The sequence below is a fragment of the Tyto alba genome, unplaced genomic scaffold, assembly GCF_018691265.1.
Source record: "Tyto alba isolate M040663 unplaced genomic scaffold, T.alba_DEE_v4.0 Super-Scaffold_11, whole genome shotgun sequence".
Lineage (NCBI taxonomy): Eukaryota > Metazoa > Chordata > Aves > Strigiformes > Tytonidae > Tyto > Tyto alba.
This window is the reverse complement of record NW_024881273.1, coordinates 9,363,200-9,384,790: the sequence shown is the minus strand read 5'-3', so window position 1 is coordinate 9,384,790 and position 21,591 is coordinate 9,363,200. Positions and strand designations below refer to the sequence as shown.

The window sequence follows — 21,591 nt, the reverse complement described above, 5'->3', positions numbered from 1 at the left end:
GAATTTCAGTCTGCTGCGTGGTTTGGATTATCCCTCAGATCCAGAGAAGTGTAGCTTCTGTGTAGCTATGACGGTGGAGTGACATTAGGGAAGTCAGAGCGCAGGCACTGACTCTGTATTTGACCTCTCAAGTGCCCGGTGAACGTATGGGCAGGGTGCTCTTGGGTCTGTCCACTGTGGACTCCTCCGGGAAGAAGTCTGTCTCTTGGGCACGCACGTCCCCAGTGCCAGGGCAGCAGGGCCCTGGTTTCATGTGGAGCCTCGGGCCGCTCCAAAACAGCAGCTGTCAGCATCTGAACACGATGTTGACGTGGCCCAGGCCACCTCCTCTGGTACCCTGTCCAAGGGTGACCGACACCTCTGGGGAGAGCCTTGGACGGGAGTCCCAAATGGGCTCATGTCAGGTTGGCTTTTACTTCAAACCCAAGAGTGAGTTCGACTGGTCAGAAGCACACGGGGATCCCCTTGGAGCGGCTGTGTCACTGCAAAGGTGACAGGGATCGGGGATAGCTGTCAGCTCCAAGCAGCTCAGACTTGCACGCTCCTTCCTGATCACAGGGCAGAGCAGCAGGCTGCCAGCTTGTCTGAGGAGGCGATGGAGACAAGAGTTCAGATTATTTGTATTGCTCCACTCTTTATATTGAAGCACTTTGGTGTCTCACGCCAGAGGTGACAAATACATCCTGGTTCTCTGACACTGCTTCTTGTGGGTCCTTGGTGTTTTTAGTAGCTGCTGTCCAAATGATGATGGTAGTGAACATGTCCGGTTTTGCTTAACTTGTGAGCAGAAATAATGGCTGTTATTAGGCTTGAAATGGTTTTGATCTCTCCTTTGCTGGCTGTGGTGGCTGTAGGCATGTGTCTTTTTCCAGATGGAATCCAGCATCACCATGATGTGCATGGATGGGAAGTGGAACAAGCAGGTGACCTGTGAGCCTGTGGACTGCGGTGTCCCCGACCAGTACCATGTCTACCCAGCCACCTTCAACTGCAGCGAGGGGACCACCTTTGGCAAGAAATGCTCCTTCACTTGCCGACCTCCTGCTCTTCTGAAAGGTATCGGAGAGCATCTGTGCAGTGACCTGGGGAGAGCTGCACAGCTAACAGGCTGCTCCTAGTAATGTTACTGTTGCTGTTGTTTTAGAATTATTAATGATATTTTAAGTATGAAGAATTATGAGACTCTATGGGAAAGTTTATTTACATTAGAAGTTAAGTTCCTTTGCATCTCTCTATTACCTTCCTTTGACCTTTCCTTGATCACGGCTGGCCAGGCAGTAATGACAGTGAATATTGCTTCCATACAACCAAAACATGGAACAGTCATGGGGATAAATCAAACTGAACTCTCATCTTCTTTCCCATGCCTTCTCTGTTTTCTGTGTCTGTCTCCCTTCTATGCCTCCTCCATGTATTTGGAAAGCCAGGAGAAGACTGAAAAGTCCTGTGTCGCAGTGACACAGTCCCCCACCACTGTTTTTCCTAATCCACCCATTACCTCTCTCCTTTTCCGTACTCCTCTTGCTCTACCTCTGGCCTTTCTCTCCTCTTCTTGTTTGGGGACTCTCTACAATTTTATTTTTTCTTGAAAATAACACACTCTGCTGCCTTCTTTCCTTTTCTCCTCTGTCTTCCCAGCTGCTTTTCTGCTAGCATCCCCATCATCTCAGCACCATCAACTCTTCTGCTTACTGGTACATTACCCTTTTTGATCTTGTCCTCAGGAAACAAGAAAAGATACCATTGTTAATTTGAAGGAACATTAGAGCCATATTAACTTATCATCTTGCAGTGGAGTAATCTTAATTGCTGTTGTCAACAAATGCTGTATAGGCTTTTTTGTAGAGGTGGTATCACCTTTTCTGGTAGAATTCATTGCAATCCCCAGAAGAGGCATGGGAAGTATTCTTCATTTCAGTGGCAAGATATGTTGATTTCTTCATATATAAACAAATGCTTAATTGTTTTAATTCCAACTTAGAAGGGCAACCTCAAGCAAACACACAGTGCAAGTTAAGACTACTCAAAGGGGAGATTTTTATCAGAGAATCCCCTTTTTCTGTTCATACACTCAGAGGGTCATCTTCAACAAGAGGGGTTTTTTTTCATTGAAAATTACTGGAATTTTTTTGAGGGCAGTGAAAATAATGATACTCATCATGACCAGCAAGAGCTTCAGCCGGTGGCTCTGGCAGGGGTAGGTGGAGGGATAATAACCAACCCCCAGGTCAGGGGGTGTATCTGTGCTGTGCAGCATCACTTTTGTCCAGAAACGCTGCGAGCTGTGAGGTAAAGGCACCATTTGGTGTACAGCCATCAGTGATGACTAATAGATGTTGCCACTAAGCTTCTGGAGAATGGCGTTTGAATGACTCAACGCCTAATTCAATCACTGACGTCATGACAGCCACTGTTGGTAATGTCACAGCTTATCATTTTGCAGTGGCAAGTATGATATCACCACGGCTGCTCTGCAGAGCTGCTGCATGAGTCAGAGCAGAGGAGCATGCTGGTGCTCTAGAAAAGAGCTCCCTTCTGCACAAAATACCTCTGCAATCATCTGCAGTTGGGGAGGGGAGAGAGAAAGCCAGGGCTGATTTAATGCGGCTTCTCTTATCTTTGTGGGTAGGGCAGGAGGGCTCCTCCACATACCTTCCTGAGCCCTCCAGAGCCTTTTGTTTTCTTCTTTGAATTCCAGCCTCATGCCCCGGCTCTCTTCCTTCCCTCTCAGAAAGATGGCATTGCTCTGGGGTTAGCAGTTTGTCAGTATTATTTTGGATAACTCCTAAGTTGGCTTACTGCTGAAAATATGCCTTGTGGGTTGAGAAGAGTTCCTGCAGCAATGCTCGGGGATTTCAATAGAGTATTAGGGATTTTTGAAGGGTTAGTGGCTCATAGCTGTGCTTTGTTTCTTAGGAAAAGCTTATTCCTTTTCAACATACAGTATAAAATAACAGAGAATGTAAAATACACTAAGAGTAGGCTACTTTTAGCTTAACCTTCTGAAGTCAAGTAGGTCATAGCAGAGGCAAATAGCTCTATTGTACCTTTTACCTTTGAGGTGCTGGCCAAGAAAGCTTCCTAAGGAAAATGAGTCTCTAATGAGTATTATGAATCGTATTTATCACAGTAGTCCCCAAGGACTGAGAGTCCCCAGCTGAGAATGGTTCCTCATTGTGTTGGAGTAGTGACTCTAATACTAACAGATGCTGCTCCAAAAGGCTCAAAATTGAAATAAAAAGGACAGATTCAGGGAAGAGATATAACACAGAAGCAGGATGAAGAATGTAATGGCACCAAACCCTCTGTTAATGCCATGACTTTGGAGAAGAGGGGGTTGATGTATGAAGCAAGCTTCCTTTCAGAGAAGAACAAAATAAGGAAGAGAAATACAAAAGATTACAAAGCCGGTGTTGTTTCCCCTATGCTATAACACTTCCTGAAATAAACGCTGTCTGCCTGTCATTTGAAAACAGAGTCCTTAATGATTTAATGCCGTCATCTAGAAAGAGAAAATGCATAGGACATACACAGTTGAATTTGTCAAACCAACTGAGGTGGCTTTTGATATATTATGGGTGTAATGGCATTTCAAAAAAATCAGTGCTGCTGAACGTTGTTAACTTTGCTCACTGTTCTTCTCAGGAAACAACAGCAACTTGACCTGCATGGAGGATGGGCTGTGGTCCTTCCCAGAGGCCCTGTGTGAGCTGATGTGTCGAGCACCCTCCGTTGTCCCTAATGCAGATCTCCAGACTACTCGTTGCCGAGAAGATAAGCACAAAGTGGGCTCGTTTTGCAAGTACAAATGCAAACCAGGTTACCATGTCCCTGGCTCCTCCAGAAAATCAAGAAAGTACGTGAAAGAGTAATGCCATGCAGACAGCATGGTTCAGAAAGCCATGAGTTAAAATGATTTTGGGAAAACGATGGGCTGCTTATAAAAAACGATATGTTCTGTAGGGAATATCACTGAGCAATTCCTTCATGCAGGTAGTTGTGCAGTTTCAGGGGGATTTAGGCACCCAGCTCACTTAGGCTTCTTTGAAAATCCTAACCAGTGCTCAAAAAACAGACCTGACCTTAGAAATACCCCTTTGATATGCAGCCTAGGGAGTCCCCTTTGAAACTCTGCAGGAAAGGGTTAGTGCTATCGTATACTTCAGACTCTGCACAAACCCACTTCAAACCAACCACAGCCCACAAGCCTAGGAAGTGGAGTTTTTGGGAGGTGTGTCCAAGGCCAAAACAGGAGTTTAGGCTGGGCAGCTCAGTGTTGGCTTTGCAAATAATCATTATTTTTACTCAGAGACCTCATGACGCAGATTCACGACTTGCTCCCCAAGTGTTAGAAGCTCAAGCACACCCATCCCCTGCAACCTGCCAGCAGAGCTCAGAGGCTTTGGAGGCTCTTAGCTGACTCAGCCACTCACCAAACGGTCTTGTTTTTTTCTGCACAAAAAGGCGAGCCTTTAAGATCCAGTGCACACAAGACGGCACGTGGCTGCCGGGCGCTTGCGTGCCCGTTACCTGCGACCCTCCGCCTTCCAAGTTTCACGGGCTCTACCAGTGCTCCAACGGCTTCCAGTTCAACAGCGAGTGCCGGATCAAGTGTGAAGATGATGACAATCAGTCGGTGAGTCTCTCTTATCCAAATTATCTTAGCCCATACAAGCATGGTTTTATCATCATCCCTAAGGACCCTGATCTTGGAGGAGCCAAGTGCCATTGAACTCTTCTGATACCAGAGACTGAGAAATGGAGAAGGGAAATATGTAATTAAAGTCGAGGGAGAGAGCTGCCGCAAAGAGCCTGGAAATATTATTTTTATGATAGTAGTAATGGTATTAACTATTACCCATAGAGGACTAGCAGTGAGTGACTTACTGTTTCTGGACAACAAGCGGCTGAAAAATCTACCTCAGTGGCTCTATGATCTAGCTAGAAAATAAGGAGTAATGGATGAAAGTAAATAGGATATGTGTTACCTGCACTTGTCCTGTTTGTTCATACCGTTTTACCTCGCTTTTCCTCCAATTATTTTTCTCATTATCATTATATGTATGTGTGCCATATGATAATTTAACGTCATAGGGATTACAACTATTCAGGTGAATTGTCTCTAAACTTTCATGTTTTTCTGGCTGTGAAGGTGTCATCATTTGGTATCAAGGGTCAGATCCTCATCTGGCATTAATCAAACATGACTTCATGACTTCAGCCATGAAATCATGTTGCCTTTGACTTCCTAGGAGCTGTGTTCACTAATATGAGAAGGTGTGGCTTTTACTGTGTTGTTTGAAATGCTTAGTTTTTCTCACCAGATGTAATTATAGTTTGTGAGATAAGTAACTTCTCCCAGAAGTGCTGCTGCTGCTTAATACACTTTTTGAAGAGAAAGTAGAGATGTAGAAGCTGCTGCTACCGCACGCACAGCAGAGAGCAGGGAACGCTCTGTTAAAAGGTCTTTTAATATCATTTCAGATTCTGACATACTAAACATACTAAAAAAGCACCAACCCTGCCCTAGGGCCAATGATCTGGAAGACATCTCTGATACCTGCTCCGAACATTAAAAGCCAGTTGCTGCCCCCATTCCCTGCCATGTTGGGCTGCCCTCTTCACGGGACAACAGGCAGAGCCCTGGGGTTTTGCATCAGGGCACCTGGAAAAGGTTTCTCTGACTTACATGAGGTTAGGAGCCTTGTGAAATGAGAAGTCGCATGCGTGGATGCAGTTTGGGTGGGAACTCTCGGATACAGCGACTGTGGCCTTGTGCATCTACCACTTGCTCAGACTGGTCAGTGTGGCTGAAGACCTGTACCACTGCTGCCAGTACAGGGAAACTGGGGCCACCAGGGTAATGACAACTGGTCTGGTGGGTTTGTGTTTGCTTTTAAACAATCTGGGCCTGGAGAGAATCAAGCAGTGGAGTCAGGGTTATAGCGGTAATGACGTGAGCTCTGAAAAGTGAGAGATACAGCTATGTCTCTATTCGGTGTAGGGAAGAGTGTAGTGACTGTTCAGCTGTGAAAGCACCTTGAGCAAAGGAGCAGATAACATCTTGAGAAAGGGATTTGCAGAGAAAGGTATTTCCAGATATCCCAGAAAATAGACTACAGAAAAAGAGGAAGAACTTCTGGCACAAGCCAGAACCACTTGAGAGGTGTTAATTATTTAAGGATTAAACCCCACTAAGTCTCTCTCAGCTATATAAGGTGATAATGCATATTGCATCCAAGCAAGAAACTCAGTAGGGATTTTCACAAGAGATTTTGCAGGTCAGGGAATGATGGACAGTATGTTACTATAGCAATGGATATCCTGGGAACTCTGAGTATGTTTCAGAAACTGTACAATAGTACCCTCAAGCACAGCCAGCTCCAGGAACATAAATCAGGTTTCATGGCTCACCTTTAAAAATCATGCTTGAACCCTGTCATGCAAATTACAATGGAAGTGCACCACACTTGCTAAAACAGCAAATTGTGCTCAATTATCACTTAGCGATCTCTTCCTGAATTTGTCACCATGCTGAAAGATCATTATTCAGCTGTACATATGGCATCTCTTAATCACCAGGAACGTAATGGTCATTTAAGCAGGTACCTCCTCTGGTACTCAGAGCAAAGGTCTTCCATTTCTGAATATTGTGCACAAATCATAAGAACAGTCAGGTCTAAATTAATCAGTCTCTGCCAAACTGGCCCTTAGGTGAGAGTCACCAAGCTGGATCACACCCTGAGTCCATCTGGTCCATTATCCTTTCATATGATTTTCTTATGACTTCTGGCAATGGCCAGATGTCTAGGGAAGGGGAAGCAGGTCCCACGCAGTAGTCTGCCAATAAGACCACTTTGCATCTCCCGAAACATTGTGTTCATCAACAAAGCTGAGCAAAAAAAAAAAAAAAAAAAAATGCATTAGGATATTAAGGACAAGACTAACACTGAGGGCTGCTCAATCTTCCACGCCCGTACTGGGGGCTTGTGCAGACCTCTGTGCAGCAGTGGGTGCGGGTCATGGGGAAGAGCTCCTAAGAAAAGTTCAGCAGCCCTGCTGGGATCCCAGCACAGACAGCACGCTAAAGGATCCCCAAGGACACCCAGCACGCTCTCCGAGAGCAGGGTGGGTAGATTGTAGGGAGCGAGCCTGGCATGTAAAATGGGCAAGGAGAGTCAGAGATCCTGCGTGGTTCTCCCACCCACCAAGGTCCCCGTGGGAGGTTTGGAGCCCAGCCACACCAGACATCCTCCTGTTGAATGTCCCACATTACCCCATGGCAGTTAGGCTCGCAGATCCCGCGGAACAGCTTGTGCAGAAAACCCCAATGCCATGAGGATAGATCTGACAAAAGATTGCCTGTGCCCTCCTTTGTTGTTTCTAAAGGGCATGATATTTCCCCTCGGACTTTGGTATTCATTCTCCAATATCATACAGAGAATCTTTTCTATAAGAGAAATGTCATATTCTGTTCCTTGCCCATTCCCACACCAGAGGATTTTTTTCTCCTTTCCACCTGCCTCTGTGTGTGTCTGTCTCAGCCTCTTCGTTTGCTGTCACTCGAGGCAGCCAAGCTCTAAAGAGCACGTTCTGCCCTGCTAAGCATCCCTGCGAGTGTCCCGCTTTCCTTCCTCCACTGGGGCCATTGGGGATTCTTTCTTTTTTGAGACAAAGATGATACAACTAGTTAGAAAATGGGAAGAGGGAAAAGGTCGTCTGCATTCAACACAAACCTCTCAACAACAAGAAAGAAGGCAAACGGGGTGAATGCACCTTTGTCACAACTGTGGTGGGTCTGTTTTAAGGTAGAGACCTTGCAAGGGCCTTGTAAAGACATTGCGTTGCCCAGAAGAGGTGTGTCTGTGGTTGTAGGCAGCGCAAGTTTCCTTCTTTTTATTCTTCGGATGAAAACTCCTTCTCGCCCCCCTGGGCTGGCAGTCCCAAGTGGGGGCTCTTCCAGCTCCGGCAGAACTTTGCTCCCAGCTCAGCTCTGCCCACTTCTCGCTTCCCAGCCTGTCCTTGCTGCTGTTCCCGTGACCGTCCTTATTACCTCCTTCTCTCGTTCCCAGGGCCGCGGAAGCAACGTGATTCACTGCCGGAAGGATGGCACCTGGAGCGGCGCCTTTCATCTCTGCAGGGAGATGCAGGGCCAGTGCGCGCTGCCCACGCAGCTCAACAGCCACCTGAAGCTGCAGTGCGCCGGCGGCTACGGCATAGGTTTGTGAGCATCCCCCCCCCCCTGCCCTGGGGGCAATAGGGGGGAAGGAAGGAGCCTGCAGTCCTTGAAGTCACCTTCTCCTGTGGACCCCTTTGCCTGAGTGAGAGGCTGCTACGGGAGGCTTTTCAGGGAACTGCTTTTAGGAAACATGAAGCTTTGAGAGGCCGGGCGTCGTGTAACATGCTCTGATTGCCTGCTCCTTGCAGCGCTTCCAGTTTCATCGTGTCCCTTCTTGGCCAGCTGGTTTTAATGGGCAGCCAGCACGCCAGGCTACATGAGAGACACATCCAGTCCTCAAAATACAGGGAGAGATGCTCTCACACTTTTGTAATGTCCCTCTCCTTCAACCACACGCACACATGCATGCCCCAGAGGCTGAAAGGCAGGAAGCTGTCAGGGAAGCACAGCACCGGGATAATTCAGGTCTCCCCAGAAATAATGTGAGACCAGCTGAGCATCCCCATTTGTATGACAGTTGTTTTCCCCCTTACTTCTGGGATGCTGGGTCACTCTGCAAGGAGTGATGACTTCCTGCAAGCAGCATTGCTTTGTGTCACCCAGGTAGAGGGAAGGATAGACTACACACCAAATTGTACCCATTATATTGTATTTTCAGCCCCAATTTTTGGGGTCTCCCTGCTGTAAGGGCTGCAAGAGGAGCTGCACTGGCTGCAGCCTGCATAGACCCGTGAGGCCCCTTCCTGCAGCCCCACTCCCAGCCCCTGCCAGCCCCCTCCTCCCTCCGCCTGTCCCTTTGAACTTGGAGAAATTTCCTCGTTGCGTGGCTCCCTCATTATATTGCAGCCATGCGAGGGACCACGAGCCTCCTTGTGTTCCCTCCCCGGGGAGGAGAACACGACCTGGATGAGATCACCGCTCTGTAATGATGCCAATTACAGATCATATATCAAAACAATTCCGACCCGCTCCTTTCCGTAAGCATAAATAGCGTGGCGGAGCGCGGGAGAGCGAGCGGCAATCAGGCTGCAGCGACTCTTAATGTGGCGAGGTGTTATATCCTTGAGAGGAGATTACCTCCCAGGGCCGGCCAGGTTGTTGCAAGGAGAGAAATATCAATTCCTGGTGTGGCGGGGAGCATCTCAGTGCTGGAAGCAGGAGGGTGTGCAGCTGCCCTCGCAGCGGGCGCCCGCCAGCCCTCGGTGCTCTCCCGGCCCCGCCGCGGTGGCCGTCAGCACGTGCTGCTCCCCGAGGCAAGGTCCAGGGGGCCTGATCCGGGGATGGGACCGTGCAGCCGGCACGGAGGTGAGGGACCGATGGGCCAGATCCTCCACGAGAGTGTGGTGGGAGAGGGAGGAAGAGCTCGGCGAGGGCACAGTGGCCGTTGGCTCTTATCCTCAGCAGATGGAGACATACCACACGCTTTGTTAGGCTCGCCCAGCACCACCTTTCGGGATCAGGTCGTTGGGGTTTTCTTTCCTTCTTTGTATCGCCGTCCTTCCGAGAAGGCGCTCTTCTGCCACTCACTCGCAACGGGGCTGGTGTCAGTGGGCCTCATCCAGCGGGTCCACAGAGCCACGACCACGTGTGCTGGGAAAGCAAAACAAGCCCCAAGCGCTCCCTGTCTCGCTGGCTCAACAGCCCAGGTCTGCTCTGCTCCCGCCGACTCCTCCGTGTGGGAGGACGTGAGAAGGCAGAAGCAGGTGGGGAAAATAATAGCATCCAGTCGTGGTCACTATGAATCCCACACACCTTCGGTAATTCCTCAGACACCTAATCTGCCCTTCCAGGCTGAGGTGTGTGTTGAGCCAAAGGTTCAGCTCTCCAAACCAGTGCGGAGATTAATTCCTCCCCCAGCGCTGATTGGAGTGCAGAAATCCTAATGACATGTTTGCAGCAGCTGTGCCATTCAAGAGTGATTTTCCAGGGGGGAAATGGTAATGGTCCAACACACTAGGGCTTACGGTTGTGTCACCACAGGGCTCTGGGATATTTCTGCAGAGTATCGCAGCATGTTTTAATAAAGAAAGGACAGGATTCCCACTGGGCATGACAGTTAATCAGAGAAAAAGCAGGTTTATGTGTGAACAAAGCCATCATTACCTCTCTGTGTACTCCTTATCGACTGTGGGACTTAGGTGATAGCTTGTCTGCAATATCATTAGGCTTGGTCACCCTCTGAAAGATTATTATTGAAGGTCTGTAAATTTGACAGATCAAACGGTAGGTTTTTGTCATGTCATAGGTGAGATGAGTTTGACAGCCTCTGCTTAATCAGTCCCATTGCTTGAAAGAGCAGTTGAAATGGAAAAAGCTTCACGTTTTCTTGATGATCTGAAAGTGCAAAACCTGACCCCCTTCTTGGAGTTAATAGCCAGAGAAATACCTAGATATGCAGCTCATACAAAAAGGCCCTGGAATATCTGCCACCCCCACGCTCTCCTGCTGAGGTGCAGGGTTGTACTCAGCATTTCATGTGTGGCTAGAAGATATGTGATAGTTACGGTTGACTGCTAATTGCAATTTAGGAAAAATGAGCCCTAATCCTGTCCTTCAGCTAGAAGGATGCTGAAAGGGTCAGAAGCTGCTTACTTTATCCTTTAGCTTTATCCTCTCTGCATTTCATGCAGGCACGGAGTGTACCACCTCATGTCTGGATCACAGTCACGAGCCCATCCTCCTGCGCGTGAACGAGACTGTGCAAGACATCCAGCACTGGATGAACCCTCAAAGAGTGAAGGTCAGTGCCTGACGATTTCACGAACTGTATCCCTTGTTGCATGTTTATGTGCAGGGGGTGAGCCGCGGTTACCCGTCGTTCAACCAATGAGGGGGATACAGGGGGAATTCTGCCTTTTGGAAAAGAATTCCTGATTTTTGTCGTGTCTTTGCATGTTGTTCTGGTAATGTGGCGGCTCTCTCTCTCTGAGTTGTTTTCTCTCTGTGATTTCCCAGTAAAAGTCAGTTCAAGGTAAAAGCCCCAAATCAGTGTGCTCAGATTCACCCCACAGCTACAGCAGGTCTGATTCATTACACAGGAAGATGAGAGACAGTGAGAGAAAGGGCACTGGCCAGGTTTTATTTTCTTATTCCTGTTCAGTGTTTTGTATTCTTTGGGTGGCAAGGCTGGATTTTTCTGCACTGCTTTTGGATGACAAAAGAAGCTGTTACAGAGGGTATTTCATTTCTCAAACTAGTAGAGCTGGCTGGGTCCTCCCACCGCCCCTTCGCCCGCATGCGAGAGATGCCTGCTCAGCACAGCCCCTTCCAGAGGTCACCACTCCTTCCTCCTGCCTGCTGCAAATGCACAGGCAGCATTAACCACGCACGGCACTCCGTCCTAACGTCCTCCAGTGCACGCCAGCATCAGCCTGCCCGGCTGGGGACATGCACACCCATGTACAGCACCTTGCACACACGCTCACCCCTGCACACGTGTGCCACTTGCAGCAAAAAGCTGCTTAGTTTCACGCTTGCACTTGGGATACCGGTGGGAGACCCGCTCGTCTACCTCTTTCTGAAAACCCTCGTGCCACCTACACAGGTGTGCCCTCCTGCTTCGAAGTGCGTGTAACCAGGCGCCTGTGCCTGTGCAGTGTTTCTGCAGGTGTAGACGTTTGTCTGGACATGCTCAAGTGCATGTCGGAAGACACTGGCACATCGCGTGTCACCAGGGTGCAGGTTGCTGGTGATGTTTGAGCAAACGCTGCCGCCTTTCACATACTTGGCCCTGGCTTTGCATGAGTCTGTTTTACAAACTTGGATTCCATTTAGGAGGAGAACAAGCAGCCAGCACACCCCAGCATGTCCTGAGCAGCTTTGACAGTCTTCTTGCTTCTCTGCATGCTTAAATATCTACCCAGGGCTTGGGATTTTTGAAATCTGGCCTTGGCTGTGGACAGCAAGCTGCTCCAAATACTTCCCTATTTCACACAGAGCAATAGAATAAATCCTGGAAAGGGGTGGGGAACCTAAGTCCAGAGAACACGACAAGCTCGGAGTGTCCTTCCCAGCTTCCCATTCACTCCAGACGCCAAGATTATATTACTGCCTGAGCCTAGGCTTTGCCAAGTTTCTGGCATGAAACATAAAGAAAACCCCTATCTCTGTATTAGGGGCAATTTCTCACTGGCCCTTTCCCGAGTGCTAGACTTTAAAGTGGTTTTGTAATTCATGGTGAAATAAAGTGACAGCTTCCCTCCCATTCTCTGCAGTGTTCCTTCGTTTATTGATGCAGGTACGCAGAGGGAGCTGTAACGAGTTTTATACCTGCAGGTCTCTGGAGGGCTCATTAGGCAGCAGGGAAAACATAGAGTAGTAAAGGGGGAGATGAGGGGAGTGAGGGATGGAGGAGAAATCTTGGTTTCCAAGGGTACAGTGGTAAATAAGACCTGTCTTGCCCTGATGTTGAGGATCTTGCAAGAGCTGTAGGCTGGGAGCAGATACAAGTTCGACCCCACAAACACTTTGTGAGATTTGGGCTTGAAAACTTGTGCTGGGAGATGGAGGGGAGCCTTTAGGAGATGAGCGGGATGATGCTGAGACATGCCGGAGGGGATATTTTTGGTAGCTGTAAAACATCCATCTTATTCAAGTCTCCATATAAGGGGATGTGACCCACGGGGAGCAGTGCCTCGTGGGGTGCCACTGCGGGAAATGCTGCAGCTGGTGGGACTGGGGAGACCCTGGAGAGACGGGACTTGGATGCCTTAGGGGAAGGTCCCCATGGCAATGTGTTATATATCATTAATAATATGTGTCTCTGTTTATGGTCAGTGACAGCTTGCTGTTGTGCCATGCGAGTAAAGCGAGCAGCTGGTTGCATTTACACGGCAAGTCTTTGTGGATCTCAAAGTACTTAAATGACGCAAAGGAAACACTTTTAGTTACTTAATTTCAGGCACAAGTAATGTACAAATGAGTGCAGTATGAGAAGCAGATAAAGGCAAGACTGATCTGTGGAGCTCACCTTTCAGAGGACAGGCAAGATAAAACACAGGGAGAGCCGGCAAGTAAAAAAATATTTATGTGTAGCTGCTCAAGCAACAGCTGTTATGGAAGCCAAGTGGGAAGAGGCAACCATCCCTCCTCTGGGGGTTGTTTAGAGCAGAGCTCTGCAAATCACTTGATTCTTCGGTTCACGCAAAGTTCTGTCAAATTAAAAAAAAAAAAAAAAAGTTTTCTCCCAATCAAAGTGACTTTGTTGCTGTTGTGATTTTTGGTGAACCAACAAATTGGAGAAAAAAACCATGTTGGTTTGAATGTAATGTAGCATTTCATCCACAAGGATTTTCTAAAAACTTTTTGTTTAACAAAAATAAAAAAAATTAGAAATTAGATGCCCTCTCAAAAGAACAACAACAACAGATATTTCATTTCGAAAAATGTCTAAATATTACTGTGTTTTTCGGAACTGGCTTCGGCTGAGTGGCTTTGTTGGGTCTGAAACAGTTTGCCAAAATCAGCGTAAGTTGGCAGTGTCTTCCAAATCAGTATTTTCAGCAGGAAAAAAAAAAAAAAATCACCTGAAATCTCCTATGTGTCTGTTGTTCTGCAGCAGGCTGTGCTGGGAGCAACCATTGCTGTTCACACGATTTCCCATTTGCCGTGCGTGTGCAGGGGGCAGCGAGCTGTTGAAGACACCTATAGATAGAGCTGCCAAGGCTGACTATTCAGGCAGTGGAGAGAAAAAAGTGGAATATCTCAGCAAGACAGCTTGACAGCTCTTTCCCATTGACTCCAGAGAAACAAGGCAGACACCTAATTTCTTAGGTTGTCTGAATTTGGGTCCTTGTCTTTGTCCTGAACAGGAACAGCCCAGGGATTTTGCAAGCGTGTGCATGCCTGGGACAGCGGTGAGAGGGTCGGCGTGCCCTGACCCTGCCCCAGCGGGGCTGAGCGTGGCCGTGGCCCCTCCGCACGCCTGGGACACTGCCGATGTGCTTTCCCATATGCGCTGCAAGCCCTGAGATTTTGGATGTCCAGAAGTCAGTAATGGGAATTCTCCTTAAATACACCCCTATTCATTTAAGTTTTGCAATTTTTCTCCTTCCTTCCCCTCTCCCCTTCCTGTGAGTGTTGGGCTCATTTTGAAGGCAGGGAAACTGAGTCATGGAAGAGTGAAATGAAGTATTGCAGCTCAGCGCCTGGGGAGGCAGGAGATCCCACCCTGTTTGTAGCTACAGGAGGAAAAAGCCACAAAGCACCGTGTCTCCCCTCTCTTGCAGCAGCGGCCGATCCCCTCGCCACCGCCACATTAAGGCCACAGCTAATTGTCGCGTTCATTTAGTGCCTGAGGAGAGAGTTAGCCGAGACCAGGAGATGCCAGTCCCTGGGCTTTAGCCCTGGGGGACACTTGACCCATCTAAGGTGGAGGAGAGCTCTCCACCAGCCTCTCTTGGGGAAACCTAATCCCCCCCGCAGCCACAAACGGTTGACATCATTGTGTTAGTCCCTCCATGGGAGGGAAGCGCCGTGACCGGAGGCACTAGGTCTTCCCTCACAAGGAGAAAATGACAGCTTGATTTGCTTTCTTGGCTCTTTGTTACCTACTGTGGGAGCGCGTCCCGGCTTCCTCTCCCCTCGCAGCAGATGGGTCGCAGCCACCAAACCGCAGACGTGGCTGGCTGGCGTTCCTGGGGTGGGGACAGGACCAAAGTCAATACACCCGCGTGGGAGGGCCACCGTGCTGCGGAGGCCGACGCACGGGGGGAGCTGGGGCCGTGAGGGAGGGCAGCGTATGTCGCCGCAGCGGCTTGGAGCACGTGGCAGCACGGGGAGGGGACGGGGCTCGCAGAGGCGGCGGCCGGGTGGGCTTTATCCCCCCGTGCACCGCCTGGCACGTGTCAGACGTGGTCCCTCCAGCCACCTCCCGCTGCCGGTGTGACTCCTTCCTTTCTGTGCTCACTGATGCCATTGGATCACGGCTGCATCCAGCAGTAGTGCTGCCTATACCCTTCCTTGCTTGCTTTTTTGTTTATCTCGGTTGCCCCATGCAGCACCCTATGGCACCTCTGTGTCTGCACTGCAAGAGGCAGGGATGATGCCCAGCAACCTGAATCACGCCGTTTCTCAATTTTCCAACCCAGTCTCGCCCTCTCCCCACACCCTCACTCCCATCCCGTTGCACTGCACACGCCGCAGCAGCATCCTGAGGCTGGGTGGTGGGAATTCAGGGTTTGGAAAACCAGCCAGAAAAGCCAATACCATGACCGAGGGCCCTTCCCTGAGCATGCTCTGCTTCCAGCTCGGCGAATGTTATCAGGATTGAATTCAGCTGGAGTAGCTCTAATGGTCTCTGCTAGCAAAGTGTCATCCAAGGAGAGGGCGAAGTAACAGGGACTAAGCCATTGGCAGGTATCACTCAGGAGCAGTGTGAATGTCCCACTGACCCAGTAATTAATCTAGCACAAGGTCAACTGGCTTTCCTATGGTAAGGAGAGCGGCCCTGGGGCTGCACTCCCTTTCCCTGGAGGATGTCCAGCTCAAGGCTGTGCAGCCCCTGGGATTGAGGACGACCTTGAGTGAGAGCTCCAAGGAGAGCACTGTCCTAGCAGAGACTTCACCTTCCATCCTGTTCCTCTAATGGAGGGTGCTGGGGTTTTAATACTGGGAGACTCAGGAAAGTAGTCCGTGCATCTTCTGCAAGGGACTGCCCTCACTTGGAAACCTCCTTTCTTAAGAGCCTGTTTCAGGGCTATTCAGTTCCTTTTGTTAGCTCCACAGGCTCACACACATTCAGACATATCGAGAGGTTTTGATGCTTCTTACCAGGGTAATGCGAGATGCTCTGTGGAAGTGTACTTCTACTTATTGTCTGGCTGGCCTTGGATATGGGAGGCAAATGCCTGAGTTTTTCTACTTTGCTTTAATTCTTGGGTTCAAATGCTCTTGAACTGTTTCCTTTACTCTCCCCACTCCCAGTCTGTTGGCTGGCCTTGTTTATTTTGAAAACTAGAAAAGTTTCCTTTCTTCTCCCTCTGAAGTGCAATAAACAGAAGGGGTGGGGAGGGGGGAGGAAAAAATCAAAAAAATCTCACCATTTGTGGCAGGCAACAGCCTGGAAATCTCCAGCTGTCTGTCAAGAGTGCGCTGGGGGAACGTCTGACACTGCAGGGCCCCCGCACCTTGCAGCCTCCCTCCTGGGGGATAAACAACTTCCTCCCCTCTCTCCCGGCTGCTTCTCCACTCACACAGACGGGCCCTGTTGTGAGGCAGGTGGGGCAAGCTGGGCTTGACTAATAGTGGAAAATCCGAGAGCATCGGAAAGATAAACAGCCCAAGTCAGATAGTATAAAAGTCCTTTTTCTAGCACACGCCAGGTAAGCCTCAGATGACAGAAACTGTAAAAACATGCTGAGGTTCCCCTGCAGATGGATTAAATTAGCCCTCAAATAAACAGGGGATGGGATGGCTTGTGCATCAGGTCTTCCCAAACGTTAATCCCTTCCTTCCCCAGGCCTCCATCCAACCCCAACCCCTGTCTTCGACTGAGCACTTATGTGTTCATCTTGCCCAGCTTGACATTGTAGTGTTCCATCCATGGACGAAAACGCAAAATGAACATTGTGCCTGAGGTAAATGGATGGGAGTCCTATCTCCTAGACCTTCATGGTATTGAACCACCATCTCCACCGACTGGCCAAACTTCTCACCCACTCTTAAAATCTAAGTTTCCATGTTTACAGGCAAACAGTGGCTACCCTGGGTGTGCCGTCATTGAGTGGACTGGTCACCATTTTGGCCAACACTAGGCACTCCCAACTTTTTTCTTCTAGAAAATCCCTAAACATAATTGGAGCAGAAATTATTATAAAGCTTGTAAAATGTAGCAAATCATGCTGTCCTATCTGGGAGTTATTCTGAAGGTGTCTAATGGGAGGTGCTTTTATTTAAGGTAGTGCAAAAATTTACCTGAAAGTCCACCGTCAGCTGTTTCCATCTTCAAGAAGCACAAGTACAATGGGTAGTAAAAGAGCAATGCTTTGCAGCATCAAAGAAATGCCTAAATGAATTCCTAAAATGTCTCCCCCCCTACACAGGAGCAAGACAGTGGACCTGTGCCTTTGGCTTTCCCTGCCACGTTCCCCCACCATGAGTGAAATATTGGACATGACATTTTAGGAGAACCTTAAATATTATTTTAATCTCAAATGTTCTGTTATTGCAAGTGTCAAGTCCAACACTTCTTGTAAATACCTGGAGGACGGCCAGGTCCTGAGAACACAAGAGGTGTTAGGAACTGAACTTCATTGGTTAAGTACATGAGAGCCATAGGAGCCAGCACGCTGATTTTCTGTACACTGATTTCTTTGTCTTAACCTGTTGGGTTTTTTTCTTCTTCCCTTCAGAGCGTTGTCTGCACGGCAGGACTCAAGTGGTACCCTCACCCTTCCCTGATCCATTGTGTCAAAGGCTGCGAGGTGAGCTTTCACTTTAGCTCAGGTGGTCCATGCTTGCTCTCCTGAATGTTATGGTAACAGTCACTGCAGTCACGTGGGCTCTAAATGCTGTTTTTCAAGTGGGACAAACAGGCTTTTGCCCTGACTGTCCTATCAAACAGACTGCAATTGCCCGCATCAGTTCTGACACTCAATAATGAAATCAGTGGTTTCCTTAGAGCCAATGGTTGGTTGATTCTCACAGGAGCTAAATGATCAAGTAGCTCAACGACATTGGTAGACCATCAGGATTTCCCAGGATCTGGAAATTTCTGGGAAGTTGCAAAAGTCTTCAGTTGTTTTTCCTTGATTTTGACATCTTATTAGAGAGCCACTTCTTTCCAAGGCCAGCTAGGCTTTGGGCATTGGTGTGTGCAGATAAACTTTAGGAAAACCAGAGGCAGAAAGGATACCACTGGATGGACAGCACAGCTGGACAGTGAGCAAATCACACATCCCTCTACTGTGCACCTCCATCTGAACCAGAAAGAAAAAAAAAATCAGAAAAATGCAGTTACATTTTGGCTGTGATACATTTTTGCAGTCTTGTGTGTTATTTGAAAGAAGAATTTATTTTGAAGGATGTTGTTTCTGCTGGTAACAGTCTTTGAGAACTCTGAGAAGTCTTAAGATGCTTCCAGTGGTTAAAGAGGGTTGGGGCATCTCTGTGGGTCATGGTGCTCATGCGGTTTCTATCACGCCAGCCCTTGAGAATCTCACCCATGTCAAGAAGTCAATCCTTGTGTTACCTCCGTAGGGCTGGGAAGCTTCATGCCCATTTTAGAAATGGGGTAGCTCACAGGCAGAGGGATGGATGGCTGCCTTGATTACACAGACAGGCAGTGGAAGAGCTGTGTCTTGACCCCACACCTCCTGACTTTCTGCAGCACTGTACTCTTAGCCCCCAGTAACACAATTTTTACAAGCACATTGAAGTTATTTGCCCGGAGTGGCAGAACATGGCACAGAATTCCTAAATCTGACACGAAACTCTAGACCACATTGCTGTGCAATGTGATTTGTCTTGAAGTGAAAGACAGGTTTCCTTCGCATACAAATGTTGGGCCCAAGAGGGTAATAACTCTCCAACAATGTAATAGTTTCTGTCTAGTTGTTCCCTAAATGAAAAGCATTCTGCTGTCAGTGCTTTGAATGTCATAAGCCATCTCACGCATTGCATTCATCCAGGCTGGCTAGGCGCCCCTATTCTCCAAAGAGAGCTAAAATAACATCCAGCGACCATTAAGAAATGCCATTCAGGTGCTGATGCACCATTGGGTATCCGTTCTCCCGCTGTTTAAGGATAGTTGTTACTGAGGCAAACTTTGCAATGATGTAATAATTTACCAGAAGCCATTATTACTGACATGCTTTTTCTCAGCATTTTCTTCCCTTCCATCATTGTTAATTGCCAGACCCCTCTGCATCAATAGGAACTTTCTTCTTTTCATCATTCATTCAGCAGTGTCACTGCATCGCAATCTATCATTTCGGAAGGCTTTGCCCAGACAATTGATAATGGCCTCTAGCATCGTTTTTAGAGCATGTTGCTTCCAGGATCCACAAATGGCAGAGCTTGTTCTCTGACATTAAGATTTCAGAAGAAATGACATCTTCACCAAGCCTTTTTTCATGACTATGGAAACAGGGACTAATAAGCCAGTAGGTCAATAATACTGGGCCATTAAGCTGATAACAATCCCTAATGTATTAATATCCTTAGCATTAGGGAGGGTTCCCTGAATAGAAGGTTGTAAACGGGGCATTATTTAACTCTTGGCGATCACGGTGGTAACCCAGACTACTGCTGCTGCAATGTGATTTTTTGTCGCTCCCTAGTGGCAGGAATAGAGGTTTATGAGTCAACCCCACACTTCTCAGCAGCTAACTGAGGTGTTTCAGTAGACTAGCCCCTCCAAACTACCTGTATAGTCTTCCAAAAATATAGGAGCACTAAGAGATGAACCAAGACCTATAGAGACCTCACCCTCCACAGCCAGGCCTCCAAGGTCTCCCAAATGAGGATTTGGTACCAAATCAGAATAGATGCTATTTGTCCCATTTTTCTCCTCCACAGGACTGACTTGCCTACTCGGTGCCAGTGTGAGTGAAAGACAAATTCTTCCAAAACTTTCTTTTACTGATTTTCCAGTGTTCATAGGTGTAGGGTACAGGCATAGGCATGGAAAATTAAAGTCAAGCCTTTCTTGACAAGCAGGAAATCCAAGGGAAACATGGAAAAGCCTACAGAACTTCCTGGGAGTTTGGGCAAAGTTCACATTTTTGAATGTGACCAGGTTGACATAAAAATACCTCTCCATCTACTTATAAATCATTCTGTTTTAGCTCTTAGCATATTAATTACATTGGAAGGGCATTTGCAAGTAAGAGTCTTTGCCTGTGTAAATAAGTCAATCTCCGTGGAAGTCTACGGAGTTAAGCCAGTTTACAGGGATAGGAGCCTCCCCCTGTAGCTCTGATTTCCTTGTCAGCACTTGCAGTATTTGCATGCAGCTAAACAAGTGACATGCAATGAGTCAGTCACCTCCTGGTAGTCCTGCTGTGGCCCAGTATTGCCATCATTGCCTGGATTTCCTATATCCTGACAGAAATATTTAAATTTGCAAAACATCAGCAGTAAAAGCTAGCGTCTGGACCACTCTGCAGGGTCCGTTTCAATACTGATGAGCATGGCAATGGCTCTGTCTGGGGAGATCATGGCTGGTTCTTCAGGTATCTATCATCAGGGAGACTCTGGTACTGCAATTGCTGCAAAATCCTCCCAGGAAACCTCCACAAGCCTCCCCACCCGACCTGCAATGATGCCTTCTTGTAGGAAAGTCCCTGGTGTGTTTTTCTCAGTGCAGAATAAATGAATTTTCCAAAGAGCAGATAAAATGGGAATGGCCCCATGAGCCTGTGCATGTAAGAAGTGTTACAGAGATATGACCGTGCTCTCTGCTGAGCATCCATTTTTCTGAGCTTCCATTGCTGCCAGCGATTCTCATACCTGGCACGGGCCTTTTTTAGCATCAGGCACAGTTTTGACTTCCAAGAAAGACTTCTGTACTTATTGACCAAGAGGGATCCAACGTGTAATGAAAAAACAGACTTGGAGCCTTTTCTTCAGAATTGTGAATTATTATTCAGGTCCTGTGCAGCACATAGACTAGTGATCACATTGCACAGACTAGTGACCACATTTTCTTTTTCAAGGTGATTTATGAATTTTAGTTAATAGCTCTCCACAACATCCCTCTGAATAATTGCCATTATCCCAGCGCTGAGCTGTGGAGCTGAGGAAGATCATGTGTCATGGCCAAGGTCACACGCAGTCACTGCTGGTTGGAGAATAAGAGCACATGGTCCCCGTGCTGAGCTTAGACCTCTTCCATTTCTCTTTGTGATAGGTTTTGTGCCCTCATTGCTGACACTTGTTGCATAGTTAGGAGAACTGTGGTGGAAAGTACAGCTATTAAAAGCAAGCCAGTTTTGCTGCTATACATAACCTTCTTCTTATCCCACATAGTTTTGGAAGGTTAGCTTAAAATTATCAAAGGGTGCCACAATTTTAGATGCCTTGATGCTGACTCTGGGCCTAGTCCAATTAATATTCCTGAAGCATCATCCTATGTGGGATGTGAAAAGCCAACAAGGGCTCATTTCCCCTCCATCTAGTGTCCTTTTTTTTCTGTCTGCTTTGAAGGGAGAGGGGAATAATTAGCTCTTGCTTTTCAGGGCAGTTGGTAATGTTACAAACTGTATGGCTCCTTCAAGTTTTCATGTTTTTCTTCTGACATTCTGTTACAGATTTTATCCATGTCCACGCTCAGTCTTTTTCTGCTTTTTCCTTTTTCAGCCTTTCATGGGGGACAACTACTGTGACTCCATCAACAACCGAGCCTTCTGCAACTATGATGGTGGGGACTGCTGTGCCTCAACAGTCAAGACCAAAAAGGTAGGGATGTCCCC

General features: G+C 47.8%; 1 protein-coding gene across 1 annotated transcript in view; it reads left to right on the top strand.

Annotated features, from left to right (window-relative positions):
* PAPPA (pappalysin 1) overlaps window positions 1-21,591 on the top strand; it is a 184,107-nt gene that overhangs the window by 144,934 nt on the left and 17,582 nt on the right. The window contains exons 15-21 of the mRNA XM_033012026.2: window positions 873-1,056; window positions 3,646-3,856; window positions 4,465-4,636; window positions 8,073-8,220; window positions 10,810-10,919; window positions 17,530-17,601; window positions 21,479-21,577. Coding sequence (XP_032867917.2) covers window positions 873-1,056; window positions 3,646-3,856; window positions 4,465-4,636; window positions 8,073-8,220; window positions 10,810-10,919; window positions 17,530-17,601; window positions 21,479-21,577 — 996 coding nt within the window. The remainder of the gene's footprint in view (window positions 1-872; window positions 1,057-3,645; window positions 3,857-4,464; window positions 4,637-8,072; window positions 8,221-10,809; window positions 10,920-17,529; window positions 17,602-21,478; window positions 21,578-21,591) is intronic.